This window comes from Drosophila nasuta, chromosome 3 (assembly GCF_023558535.2).
Source record: "Drosophila nasuta strain 15112-1781.00 chromosome 3, ASM2355853v1, whole genome shotgun sequence".
Classification (NCBI taxonomy): Eukaryota; Metazoa; Arthropoda; class Insecta; order Diptera; family Drosophilidae; genus Drosophila; species Drosophila nasuta.
In genome coordinates, this window is record NC_083457.1 from 38,952,028 (window position 1) to 38,966,077 (window position 14,050).

General features: G+C 34.1%; 2 protein-coding genes and 1 long non-coding RNA gene across 5 annotated transcripts; all 3 read left to right on the forward strand.

Moving 5' to 3' along the window:
- Positions 1 to 146: 146 nt before the first annotated feature.
- Positions 147 to 9,783, forward strand: LOC132790558 (adipose-secreted signaling protein). The gene is made up of 2 exons (XM_060799128.1): positions 147 to 375; positions 9,132 to 9,783. Exons 1-2 carry the CDS (start codon positions 336 to 338, stop codon positions 9,635 to 9,637), a joined length of 546 nt encoding a protein of 181 aa, XP_060655111.1. The 5' UTR covers positions 147 to 335; the 3' UTR covers positions 9,638 to 9,783.
- A 754-nt stretch (positions 9,784 to 10,537) lies between these two features.
- LOC132790557 (uncharacterized) lies at positions 10,538 to 12,466 on the forward strand. 2 transcript variants are annotated; one of them, XM_060799127.1, is made up of 5 exons: positions 10,538 to 10,935; positions 11,001 to 11,440; positions 11,506 to 11,860; positions 11,921 to 12,288; positions 12,359 to 12,466. In XM_060799127.1, the coding sequence occupies exons 1-3, from the start codon at positions 10,645 to 10,647 to the stop codon at positions 11,780 to 11,782; spliced, it is 1,008 nt and encodes a 335-aa protein (XP_060655110.1). In that variant the 5' UTR covers positions 10,538 to 10,644; the 3' UTR covers positions 11,783 to 11,860; positions 11,921 to 12,288; positions 12,359 to 12,466. The 2 variants fall into 2 exon arrangements, with proteins under 2 accessions (XP_060655110.1, XP_060655109.1); XM_060799126.1 differs by having other exon boundaries at positions 11,506 to 12,288.
- Positions 12,467 to 12,486: 20 nt separating this feature from the next.
- On the forward strand, positions 12,487 to 13,694 carry LOC132790559 (uncharacterized). Of its 2 annotated transcripts, none has more exons than XR_009632811.1 (3): positions 12,487 to 13,177; positions 13,317 to 13,493; positions 13,565 to 13,694. It is a non-coding gene; the product is annotated as an uncharacterized LOC132790559 (long non-coding RNA). The 2 variants fall into 2 exon arrangements; XR_009632810.1 differs by having other exon boundaries at positions 12,490 to 13,177; positions 13,330 to 13,493.
- Positions 13,695 to 14,050: the final 356 nt, after the last annotated feature.

Consider the following 14,050-nt stretch of genomic DNA (forward strand, 5'->3'; position numbering starts at 1 on the left):
TTTTGTTGCAAATTAACTATTGTTACGAAAAGCGGTAAATATAAATTAAGACATAATCTACCCATTTGGTATTTTAAGTCTATAAATAGTACATTAAGAACAATGTGTTGTGCGGCCTTTATGGACTCTCACTGCCTGGGCACACAGCATTAGTTTACTCTATTGTTTGGCGTCGATAGCATTCGCGTCTCTGTGTTATTGCTGGCAATTAAAAGGAATTATTGTAGCGACTTATAATTTGAGACGTCTTTCTGAACAACAAATAGCGTGCAAAACAATAGTTTGCATTAGACAATCAACAATTTGCATTTACACAGTACACTACAGCAGATAAAATGACTGATTGCGCCACCGACGCCGTCGAGCAACCGTCAGGTAAATTCAATTTTTTGTTTACCTTCGATTTCTCCCTTTCCCCATTTCCAATTCGCCTTAATGCCGGCAAAAAGCAAAACTTAATTTCATTTTGAGTTCTGCGCGCGCTTTATAATATGAGTTGGGGAATTTGTTATGGATCCCTTCCCTTCCCTCCCATTCCGTGTGTTGGTCGCCTTGACAGTTTTTGCTTGCCATTCTCGACTTTGTCGATGTTGTTGTTGTTGTTGTTATGTTTTCTGATTTGTTTTGTCGGTGACCACAGGAAGAAATCAAAATATCGACAGTTCACAATATTCCCACACTTTGTTGTTGTTGTTGTGGTTGTTGCTTCTGCTTCTGCCGCTGGCCTTGTCTTGTTTTGCTTTTCTTTCTTTTCCCCGTATCCGTAACATTAAAAATAATATTTGCTCATGGTCAAGTTTAAGCCAATTTTCAATATGAGGATGTTATGTCTGTGTGTGTGTGTGTGCGTGTGTATGTGTGCTGCAGTAGCGCCAACGACAACCATACTTAAAGCTGTCATGTTTGTGCATGTCCGGGTTTTGTTGTTGATGGGTGAGGGGAAGGGGGGTGCGTAGCTGTCCAATTAAATCACAAGGCCGTAACATTTGCTGTTCGCTTATCGTAACGTTCTCCTTCTCCTCCCCTTCTCCCCGCTCTGCAGCTTATCAAAATTTTAGCAAAGCTCACTGCAAACACTATCAAAAAATATTGTTAACAACATATGAAATGACTACTGAAAAGCAAAAAAGATAGATAATTTAAAAAGAATATCAAATACTCTTGGACTATACTTAGAACTTTTGGGGGAAATTACCAATAATAAATCTTTATCTACGACGATTGATTGAACTTTTTTAAGATTAAATACAAACTATGCCAATCAAGATTAGTTATGATTTTTATAAAAATAGTACAAATTATTGTGCTTTTTATTTTAGATTAGGTCGAATATATTTTTTCGCATTTCCAAAGTAAATTTATAATTTCGACTTTAAAGTTTTCTTTTATATACAGCTTTTTTTTTTATTTTAAATCCAACTTAAGTATGGGAATAAATGGTATGAATTGTTTAAAGAGAATGCCTTGTAATTTTACAATTCAATTCAATTAAAATTTTTATTAATCTTTTTCATTTTTAAAACACAAATTTTTCAAATTGTTTTTGATTCATTTGTATAGATAGAAACAATAAACAATGTTTCTAGGATAACTATATTACTAATAGGTATAAATATTTATTATTGGAAGAGCATTTCGTAAAGAAATCAAAATAATATAAACATCAATAAAATGTATGAATTAAATTTGATTTTAAATGTGTGTTAACAAATTTGAAAAATCTTTTCAAAAATACATATATTTGTTTGTTTTTATTATTATGCATTAGACTTATTTCTATTTTAAAAACTAGGCACGCTTCAATTGTTCCCACAATCACAGTTTGGTGTTAAATGATTTTTTTTTGCAAAACGCCAGCTCGCATAAGTTTTACATATTTGTTATATAGTATTAAACTTGTTTATTTGTTGCACAGATTTGGGTATAACAATTATTATTAGACACATTCTAATTGTTCCCACTATCACAGTTTGTTGTTAATCAAATTACCTTTAGATATTTCCGTAATTTCAACAAAATATATTTCTATATAGTTATTGTCAGACTTGTGAATTCTAATTGCGTTTTCCAATTGTTCCCACAATCGCAGTTTAGTGTTAATGTCATCGCAGTTCAATCTTACTAATTGGGAATATATAATACTTACTTATATCTGAACATTTCGGTAGTAAATCGCACTTAATCGTAAATTAACACAACTTTATTATGCCCTTTTTTTTCTCAAATTATATTTTTATGGCTCAACTTTTAGCTAGATTAGTTGCCATTTCTATTAATAATTCGCTTTATTTATGGCAGTAATGAATTGCAGGTAATAAACTAGCAAAGAGTGGGAAACATGACAAGAAAATAGAGAAAGACAGAGAGAAAATAATAACAAATAGGTGTTGCAATTATCAATTTAACAATTTGTCATCGTTGTGAGAAAACGAAACCGACGTCGATTACTTAAGAACATGTGAAGCAGGTGGGAGTAAGATTGTGTTAGAGTATAAGTATCTACGAGTGTGTGTGTGTGTGTGCTGTATCTGTGTATGTGGCTTGTGTGTTTTATGTGGTTAGTTAGCAATCTGATCGGCGCAATTATCGCTTTCATGTGCCACCTGAGACCTCATACCTGAGAACGCAGCTCGTTCTCGCTTAGCTGGCGCCGCTTGCTGCATTTATTTCTCTACTGCTTGCCTTTTTAATTTAATTGCACAATGCGATGCTGTCAACAAATGTTTTATTGTTGCTCGAGCAAAGATAGCAGAAAACACACACACAAACACACACTCACAGATATCCACATTCATATTTGCATACAGTTTTGTTGTTGTTGCTTTAGTTGTTTTCTATTTATAGTGGCACGTTTTTATTGTAACGGCTGCTGCAGCTGGCTGCCTTCCTCCCCTCTCCCTCTCCACCTCCCTTGGGGGCCGCCCTCATCACACACAACATATTGTAACTGGCATCTGTTTCCGAGGGTGTCTGATTGATAGATGTCCCGCAACACCTCAACAATTGCTTTGCTTTCCAAACACACACACGTACATTGCTTATTTTGTTATGCATTTTTGCGGATCGTGTGTCCTCTATTGGGGGCCAGCAAATATTGTTGTTCAGTCTATATACTATGTTGCCTCCGTCTATTTGCCCCCTTTTCAAATGACATCACAGTCAGCCGAAAAATGAAATTAGGCTGCTGCTTGCGAAACACGAAAGGCCATTCCACTTAAAAGCGAGGAAGAGTACAGTGAAGTCTCCATAGACAGACAGTAACCACTTAAGATACAATTAGATGGCGACCCTGACATTACACTTGCTTGTAATATATTTTGTAGTTGTGTTTTATGCAGGGAAAAAAATTATTTTGAAAGAGTATTTAGTATTATAAAGAAAAGTGTTGAAGAGCGGTAAATTTGTTGTGTGCCGTGATATAGAGTTTATATTATATAGATTTTTAATTTTTGGAAAGCGAAAATTTTTCAGAATGTTAACTCTTAACATACTTAGATGTAATTATTGTTAAAAAACCATTATAAAGAATGGTTATATTGAAACATCTGGTTTTGAAGAGAATATATGCATTAATTCGAAGTGTACTTAGAAACTGTTAAAATAATTGTCATTACCATTTAAACAATAAAGTTTCAATTATCAAAAAAAAACTATTGTAGAATACGAATCCCTTAATTCATATTCTATAACAAGATTCCTTGTAGTATGTACTAGTAAAAGACCCCTTATAAATCTATGTATATATAGTAATAAAGCATCCCTTGTAGTATGACTAGTATACTATTATAACATCGTTTATAGTATATATTTACTATGAAAACATCATTTGTAGTAAATACTATTAAAAAATCCCTTGTTTATACTAGTGAAAGATTCCTTATAAAAGATCTAACATAATATATACTAAAATAAAATCCCTTATAGTATATAATAGTACAAGATCACTTATAATATATACTAATAATCAATTCCCTATAATATGTACTAGTGAAATATCCCTTACAGTATATACTAGTGAAAGATCCCATATAAAAGATGTAAAATTTCTTAGTATAAGATCTGTTAATCGCTAAATAAGAATTGTAAACCTGTTGTATAAGTTAGTTGAGCTTAAGTTTAATTGTAGAAAATGCCTAACAAATGTTGTAGTCGCTGGCACTTGAGTAAGATTTATGCATTCAATTCGTGCCCAATTGTTGCTGTTTATTTATTGTTCGGGAATATTGAAATAAGCTCGAGCAATCAAATTAAATACGTGCCTCTCCCCGTAGCATTGTTAGCGAATATACTTCTCTTCCTCTCTTCTCTGTCTCTCTCTCTTTCTGTCTACACAATAATATAAAGTATCAGATGAACAACATGTGATTGTCAAGAGACTGAGACTGAGAGAGAGAAACAGAGAGAGAGAGAGAGACGCTGTTCGTACGTCATAGTGGGAGATGACAGCCGAGCGTAACGAGCAAAGGTTTCACTGTACTGCGATGGGATATTGTTGCCCAAATAGATGGGATATCATCTCGTTGGCCCCCTGCAACGTTGAACGTTAATTAATATATATAACATATATATGTAGATAAATAGAACCACATAACAAACCAATTGAAAAGTTCTTTTTTATTATTATTTTTGTATAAACGGCCAAAGTCAATCAATTGATCAGCTCAAAGCGAGAGACAATGGAGAGTGACAGAAGATGTACAGAAATCAGAGTCAAAAAAAGTTTTTTTTGTCGTTTCGATTGTTTTGGGTCAAATAGAAAAATGATTCGATCAGCATTTGATTGCGAGAGTCACACAGAGCGTGACTTTCCAAGCGAATTTTCATTTAAAAATCAAGCGAAAAAGTAAAGAAAAGAAATCTCTCTTCCCTCTACGCGACACTTTACACGAATTCAAATTAAATGCGCAATCCAAAAGTGAAGAGAGAGAGGAAAGGAAGGGAGGGGGAACATCTTTTTATATTTAGCCTCCATTGTTGTTGACTTGTTGTGAAGTCGCGTTTTAAGCAGATTTTGCTGGATTACAATAAATTGTTTGCATACACAACAAATTACACGGCTGCGGAAATCGCTTCAATTTTACATTAGACAGCAGAAAATAAAGTAAAATGCAAAAAAAAAAACGTATAAAATAAAAAACGAAAACGAAATTGGTAAAATTTTTGTGCTGTGTCGCAATGCGATGAGTTTTTCCCTGTAAACACAACTGCACAAATTAAAGTCACATTAAACGCAAATAAATCTCAATCTGGCTGAACTATATTCACACACACTCACATTCACATTCGTACAGAGACATTTATGAGTACTCATGACGTCTTTGGTAAACCGGGCGAAGAGCCAAAACAAAAAAAGCAAAGAATCGTTTGCGCAGACATTCTTCAGTCTGCAGAAAGAAAAAGAAGCGACAACACAACGAATATCAATATAAATATGTACCTATTCTATATATATAGAAATTCTACATTGTATATATAAAACAAAAGGAAATATCATTTGAATACACAGCTACTTATGTGGCACAAGTGTTTATGCCATGCACTTGTCACGTTTTGCTATTTCACGCTCTGCGAAGCATAAAAACGAGAAGCGATTCTACTTTATAGAGAATCTATAGAATGTTTAAAGATATTTCAATTATGATCACCAAAAAGCGCTGATCAAATAATAAATGACAGTTTGATTGAAAACATTTAAAGCTAAAAGATTTTGAGCATGATTTTGTAACGAAATTAAAATATTTTATTGTCTATTAAATTTTGTTTTGTAAATTATGATAAGTATTTCTAAAGATGTTTGCAATCTAATTCATAATCATTAAAAGCTTCTTTAATAACTAAAGATTAATTTAAAGAAAATTAATCTAACAATATTAGAAGAAAATAAATAGTATCAAAATATATAAATTAAAGATTATTTTAAAGAAAATTAATCTAACAATATTAGAAGAAAATAAATAGTATCAAAATATATAAATTTAAAGAAAATCAATGCAAGGTTGCAACAGGTTTTTTTCTAAAGAGAAAGTATTAAAAGTTATTTAGGTAGTCTTTTTAAATGAGATTTTTTTTATCTTCCTAATGTTTGGCAAATAAACAAGTTATTTTTTTACATCATTAAGTAATTATCTCTCCCACTAATCTCAAATATTATATGCAGTTGCATTCGTGTATACATGCTCACAAAACTTTCATCGCATAAACATAAAATTTAGTGCTTCAGTTGAATGAATTATTTCGACATTTTGTTGCAAGTTGAACTGAAACTTTCGCTCAGTTTGCTTTATTGGTCAACGTTTTTTCGTATTGCGAACACTAAAACTTCTAATTATAGCCAACGTTTGTTTTTTGGCGGCCACGAATTTCGTCGTTTTGTTGCCTATTTTCTATGGCCATCGAGTGAACTAAAATGGCAAGCAATGAACTTACTTGTCTGTGAATGTGGCGCGAAATTCTTGTTTTCAAAATATTATAATTTCATAACAAAGTCACAAACTATGCTAATTGGATTGTAAAACAACTCATTTTATTGGTGTGACTTGAGACTCTCATGCCAACGATTAGCGGACTGTAAAATGCGATTGCTAATTGGGTAAGGAGGAGGGAGGCGTGTATTTATAGCACTAATAAAAACCAATGAAAGAACTTTGCTGGATTGCATGTTCTATACAATTTGAAAATGCCAAGAACCCATTCATATTTTTATACCCGCTTCCCGAAGGGCAAAAGGCATCTCCGACCCCATAAAGCAACAGCCAAACAGCGTTATAACCATGTCCCGTTGTTCGTGTGGAATATTTTGAACTTTATGGTATATTTTAAGCTATGTGGAATATTTTGAATGTAATAGTAAATCGATAAATGATAGTCTTCGGTATATTTTAGTAATGTGTCGGTATATTAGCTTAGTATAATATAATACCCACGGTCATTATACGGTGTATTTTGATTGCAGTAGTATATCGAGGAATAATTGTCTTTGGTATATTTTAGAATTATGTCGGCATTTCTTTATACCCACTCTATGGTATATTTTAAAAGTAGTAGTATATCGATGTATAATAGTCTTCGTTATAATTAGTAACTTATCGGTATATTAGCTTGGTATATTTTTAGAATAATACCTAACTGTTTTTTCATTTTTTTAATTTGTACTGGGTATCTCACAGTCGAGCACACTCGACCGTAGCTCTATTTTTGTTTTTTCCCCCTCTAGTCTTTTGTCTGAATTGAATTCCCAGTGTTTTAATCAACGACAAATCACAAGCAACGAGTGCATGTTGGGTTCTTGGTCCCAGTTGACCCAATTTTAATGCAATTTGAGCTCGAGAGTAACCTGGCCCAAAGTGTTCTTGTTGTTGGCCTTGGCAAGGCAGTAAACGAATCTGTGTACGAAATACAGAACGGAAAACGTTCTTCTCTTATTTTTCGCCGCCCTCTGGCGTGTTTAATTACGCGCTTACACGCAATTTCCTCGGCTTCGTCATCATCATCATCATTTTCATCATTATTGGCCAACATCATCAGCATAATCGTCGTCATCTCCATAGTCGTCTTTATTGTGGAAGTTTACTTAATTGCCACAGCGACCACAGCGGCAACTGTTTGCTTCGCCGTTTGCTGCTGTTTGTTTGTTTATTTATCTATTTGGGCTCGAATAGTGCGCGCATACAAAATGTGTTGTTAAGAGGAATGAGAGAGAGAGAGGAGGTGAGAAGGGAACGCTCGTGTACAACGCATACTCGAAATACTCTTTTATGCGGCTTACCTGCCATTGATTTAGCCACTAATTCTAATTAATAGTGTTTACCAATGGCAAATATGCAAATTGCCAAACGTCGCCTTGCTTTGCCGCATGCCGCATGCTAGAGAAGATGCAACTGGTTGCCAGGCAACAACAATGCGCTTCTTGTGCGCACTGCGCATGTGAGCTATGCTACACTAGTCAACAAAAGCAAGGGTCAGATATTGTACTTATTATGAAAAAATTTGGCAGCAGGTTGCGTCTTCAGTTCTGCCTTTAATGATGAAAGTTAGAAATTCGATTACATTTTTAAAATAATAATTAATAGGAAATTTTTAATCAAATTAAAAAAAATACTTAAATTGTTTTTTTCAATTTATTTAAATTAGTTTTCTACATAATTACGTCTTTAATTTTAACGATATCTTAGTACAAAGTGTACAAAAAAATACTAAAAAAAAAAAAAAATGAAAAGCCTATTTCTTTAGTTTTGACGATGTCCCAATACAATGAGTCCTAAAAAAATTCTAAACAAATTGAAAAGCTTAAGCTAAAGAGAGTACTAAGAAAATTAACTCAGTTTTCTTGCGTGTTTACACAGAAAAAATAATTCGGGAATTAAGTTTAAATTTAATATCTATTATAATAAAGTCAAGAACTAAAATATTTGATTTCCTAAATCCTGAATTTCTAAAATTTGGCATCAAAATGTACCACTTGGTATTTTTTTTTAAAGAAGACCTTATTGATTGAAAGGTATTTTATATGTATGTTTTGTCATTTAAATTCTCAAATAGGACCAATTTCACAATTTAATTAAATTTTTATTGAAAATAGAAAAAAGGATTGTCATTTTTATCGAAATAAAAAATATAATATGTCATTCAACTTATTTAAAAAAGAATATTAATAAATAATTACTTTAATATTGGAAGTGTCCGAAAAAATATTTGATAAATGCTAAACAACGTACATGAAATACTAAAGGAAAGCACTTTAATTTTATATTAATATTTACTATTATTTTATTTAGTTGCATACCTGAGTTAATTGCATCAATTATTGATGTAAACTGCAGTTATTTTTGTGTAAAAGATAACTCTAATATTCTGACATTTATTTTTAAAAGTATTGTTACTAAAATGGGTAAACGGATTCCGTTTCTTAGTGTAATGGAGGCTTTAATATGGTTGTTTCTCTGATTATTGGCTTCACTTTGTGCTTTTGTTTTCTTTTCCCAAATTACTCAGCCCAATTTAAATACAACTCCCTCTTCCATTTACATACTGTGAATTTGATTTGTCACACGTGAGCGAGTTGCTTAAATGACTTTCATTTGCTGACCTTTTAAATAAAAGGAAATAACTAATTTCCCATCTGTTTTTTCCAGATCATCATGTACACTTCGATGCGGCGACCCTAAAAACTGATGACTTTGGTTCCGACAGCTGTGTGACATATCAAAGGTCAGGCGACACAATTGCCATAAGTCTGGGCTTTCTCCAAATCAATCATCGGTATCTGATCGATCTCAATTTGCCGGTGACGCTGTTCAACAACACCGGCACGCCCGATACGAAATTCGAGCCGGTTGTGAGCGCCACACCGAATCTGCACTGTCGGATCACCGAGTTCACTGGGACCAAACACGATGAGCATGATTTCTACGAGATGAAGATCGAGTTCTTTGCCTACAAGGAGAAACTGTTGCGCGAAACGCTGCACATCGTCAACTCGAGCAATGCAAAGGAAGTGCTCCAGCTGGTGATTGCCGCCCGAGTGCTGGGCAAGGGCAAGGGAACGCCCATGCTGCGAACTGGCATCCATTGCATAGGTGTGGAGCGGGATGATGATGAATCGGAGGCATCGGATTTCGCTGGCTTTGACAAGCCGTAGAAAGGCGCGACGAACTTGAGACTTCTTCTTCATTTTCTGGGGTTATATTTTGCATAGTGTTTAAGTCCAAATATTATATTATTCATAACATCATATTGTATATGTAATGTTAACTTATGCGAGTCTATATATATATATATCTTATACTCCTTGTCCTTGTCATCCATAGAGCATTAGCATTTCGTTAGTACGCTGAAAGAGCTTAACGCATCAGCGTGTACTTAAATTCGATAATTTATTCATTGTATTTGTTTTGTTAAGTTGTGTGTGTACCATAATTTAGTTGGCAATGCAAATGCCATTCAAATGTGTCACGATTTCTAGTATTATCAATTGAGTTGTAACCCCTTCCTCCCTCTTTCTACTTTCACATAGTTGATCTATGTCTAGTTATTCAAAGAAATCACCTTGCTCACATAACCCGGAAAATTCTCACAGCTCGCAACTCAATGCTCAATCTATCACAGCACTCCGGACAACAACTTTGACCAATTTGCAGGCCTTCTTGTAATGAATAATATATACATATATATATGAAATCTAGTGTATAAAAAGACGGTGTATAGAACTTATACTCAATGAATAAATCAATATTTAATCGATTTAAGGTGCTCTACTTTCAAATTAAAACCAAAAAAAATGTTTATAACTATTAATATTATACAATGTAATTAGCGTAAAGTGTTGCAACCAAATATTTACTATGGCCATTTGTTTAACAAATTATGAAAAGCAATTTTGACAGATATTTAAATATGTATTTACTAAATATCACACATATATATTGAGAATGTGTATTATAACGTCACCTCTTCGATTAATTTAATGTCAAATTCGATAACAAGTTTTTTTCCTAGTTCTAGTAGGCGATGAAAAACTCATTGAATAAACATTTCGTTTCAAGATTCAAAACAATCGGCAGTAGAATTATTTAAGAACAGCCCAACAAAGCAAAAGCAAAACATACATTTTTAATTTTTTTATCTGTAATATATTCGAATTGAAATATGAAGCGCCGACAATTATGTGTTGGTGATGTTGATGAACCGATTGCTAAACGCACTCGTCTCCAGTTGAGTACGCAGCCGCTGATGGTGCGTTTGGGGATTTTGCCATCCGGACCGCTGCATCTGCTCTTTGGCAAATTGGATGCGACGGCGCGATTATCGTTGGCCAATGCCTCGGTCAAACTGAAGGCGGACTATGATGACTTTATGTTGCAGGAATACAAGTGTTTTATCCATCATCAGCGAAGCATTGTCAACTCCGACGACCCGATGCCGCCTATAATTTCAAAGGTGAGAGTGTTATGCTGGGCATGGGCGATAAAACACATTTTTCTAATTGAGATTTGCATTTACAGGTTTTGGACGATGCGGTTGGCTTATATGTTTCAGCTGGTTATATACCAAGTTTTGTTAGTGTCTTGCCGCAACTATTTGATGACAGGCATGAGGTTGGGAGTGTTTCGAAAATGCAAAATTTTCTGTATGACTTCTACAAAAAGCTGGAGGAGGATTTCACTCCAAGACGACCTTTTCAAAATGCCGCCGACAAGTTGCAGCTGCAGCAACTGCGTTTGAACAATTTGATAACGCTCTTGACAATGTTGCGTAAATTTCGCGGGTTTCGGGGGATCAAAGGGGAAAAGAATCTGATGCATTGGCAGCTGGGCATTCAAGTCGGGGGTATTTATTTTTCTGAGAGGATAAAGACGATAGACAACGATGCGGATAAACTTATTGATCTAACAAGACATCTCGCTGAGCTGTTGGTGTGCGACATGTGCGGCACATCATACAAGTAAGTGCATTTTTTCGATCGTTTCGATTCAACAAGTTATCTAATGTGTCTTCTCTTCCACTCAGCAATTTATTTAGGTCCGTTCCTGAGCGTTATGATATTGGTGTTCACCAAAACAATCCTCACACATGCCTCGAACTCAAATTCAGCATACTGGGGACCGAAAGTCTGTACGATCTGATTGATAACATCATAGCCGGACAGTTTGAGATATCGGAGGTGAAGGACTGGACAACGATGGCATTCAGCATCCGATTGAATATTAAGAGCAGACGAGATCGGAAAGCTATGGCAAAATATTGGCAGATTTGCATATTGCCGCTTAATCCAAAATTGAAATAGACGTTTTCAACGAACTTTTCTTTTGTTCAATGTTCTCCTCAGATCTATGATACGTCGCTTTCCACCACGAAAAACTCGGTATTCGAATGGGAATAAGTAACATATTTTCGATTTAACCACAGATCAACAAATTTTTAGCTTCGTTTTTCACCTCGGTGTAAATATTCTCAATGCATTCATTCATTTATTTGTTCAAGATTCTGATGCATGTTGCTTCGATGCCCCCAGCTGGAATTAAACATAGGCATTCATTTGTTCAATATTCACCACGAATGCACGTTGCTTCGTCGTTTTTCACCACAAACATGTTACGATCAATGAAGTCTGTGTGCGTGTTGCAATCTACGGTTCAGTCGTGTGTCGCTCTTTGGGAAAATAACACGAGCAACATGTTGAACATTCAGGAAAATCTCTGCCTCATCGTCACTGTGAATGTGTTGGTATTCTGCTTTTTTATTGCGGTTGTTATTTGGCTAATCAACAATGGAGCCTAATTTTATTACCTTGTGAGTATTTCGAATGTAAATTAAAGAAAGCATGACTAATATAATATATTCCTTTCCCTCTTTTTTATAGAACCACTTACCACACACAACAAGTCAACATGCATTTCCATTGATTTAACTATGAATATTAAATTGTTCGCTGTTCGATTTGATCGGAAATATAAGCCGATTACAACAAGTAAAATGTTCATTTGAATTAAATGCATTTTTATTACTGCTTATATGTACATATGTATGCACATAGATATAGATTCAGAGAAGCGCGACTTTGCTATGAGCTTTTTATTTAGGTTATAACGAAGGTGTTTGCTCTCTTTTTAGGTAGAAAAGCATGAATGAATGAATGACTATTATATAGTGCTATACCCGCTACCCATAGGATAGAAGGGTATTATAACTTTTTGCCGACAGGAAATGTATATAACAGGTAGAAGGAGGCATCTCCGACCCTATAAAGTATATATATTCTTGATCAGCGTCAACAGTCGAGACGATCTAGCCATGTCCGTCTTGAGGATGTCTCTGTAGATACTTTGGGAAACTCAATTGCTTGGTTGCCTCGCCGTACTTCAAGATTACTCTTGTGTTTTTTTGTTTCAACGTGGGATTTTAAGTGCATTTACATTCATGTGCACTTACAATATTTACAAAATGCTTTTGCTTTGTTAGTCAAATCTTTCGTAATACAGTCCTTAAATTGGGGATCTTGCGACCAAGCTCCGCAAACTTTTTGTTTATACATTTTAGAAATATTTTGCAAACGATCACCGCACAAATTTGAATTTGAATGTAGGGATGGCAGCATTGCCAGATAACCAAAAACTACAAAGGGTAAATAATATTTTAATATTTAAAATACACAATTCAATCACGCTGGGCGGTAGATGTGGTACGTATGAATCGATATATACGATTTTCGAAAATTGTTAGGCAATAAATTTTAAGGTCGATTATTTTTTAGTCGACTTTAAATAAATTAATATAATCAAATACTAAAAATTATTTAAAATAGCATCTATTTATTATAGCAAATTATTTTAGGTCATGCAAAATAGCCAAATCTGTCTAGAAAATAGTTAAGTCTGCAACATTGGCTACGATCAGCAAAATAAATCAGATTTACGAAAATCCCTGCTCCATTCGGCTCCATTCTTATTGTGGTTGTTACTTGGAATATCATAAATGGAGCTTAATTTTATTACCTTGTGAGTATTTCGAATGCAAATTAAAGAAAGCATGACTAATATAATATTTTTTTTCTTCTCTTTTTTTATAGAACCACTTGCCACACACAACAAGTCAACATGCATTTCTATTGATTTGTTAACTATGAATATGAAGTTGTTGGCTTTGTGCATCGATCGCTGTTCGAAATATGAGCCACTAACAATAACAACAAATAAAATGTTCACTTGAATTAACTGCATTTTTATTATTGCTTATATGTACATATGCATGCATATAGATATAGATTCAGAGAAGCGCAACTTTGCTATGATTCTTTTGTTTAGATTCCAACGAAGGTGTCAAAGCAGCCGATCCATTTTTTTCAGTCTTATTGTAGGTAGAAAAGCATGAATGTTGAAGACTCAGTATGAATGAGTATGTGAACCTTTATTATATAATGCAATTTAATTGTATAATATGCCAGATTGTCAGCCAAAGCAACTATGACTCGACTGCAGCCGACGTTGTGTGCCATATAAAATGAATTCCTTAATAACTTCAACAATTTGTATTTTCAAGAATCATAATAACTGTA

Excerpts from the sequence above, each read along its gene's own strand:
- LOC132790557 (XM_060799126.1), top strand. The coding sequence starts at position 10,645 with ATGAAGCGCCGACAATTATGTGTTGGTGATGTTGATGAACCGATTGCT. Across the intron at positions 10,936-11,000 it reads TGCCGCCTATAATTTCAAAG|GTTTTGGACGATGCGGTTGG; the intron begins GTGAGAGTGTTA and ends TTGCATTTACAG. Across the intron at positions 11,441-11,505 it reads ATGTGCGGCACATCATACAA|CAATTTATTTAGGTCCGTTC; the intron begins GTAAGTGCATTT and ends TCTTCCACTCAG.
- LOC132790558 (XM_060799128.1), top strand. The coding sequence starts at position 336 with ATGACTGATTGCGCCACCGACGCCGTCGAGCAACCGTCAG. Across the intron at positions 376-9,131 it reads CGCCGTCGAGCAACCGTCAG|ATCATCATGTACACTTCGAT; the intron begins GTAAATTCAATT and ends TGTTTTTTCCAG.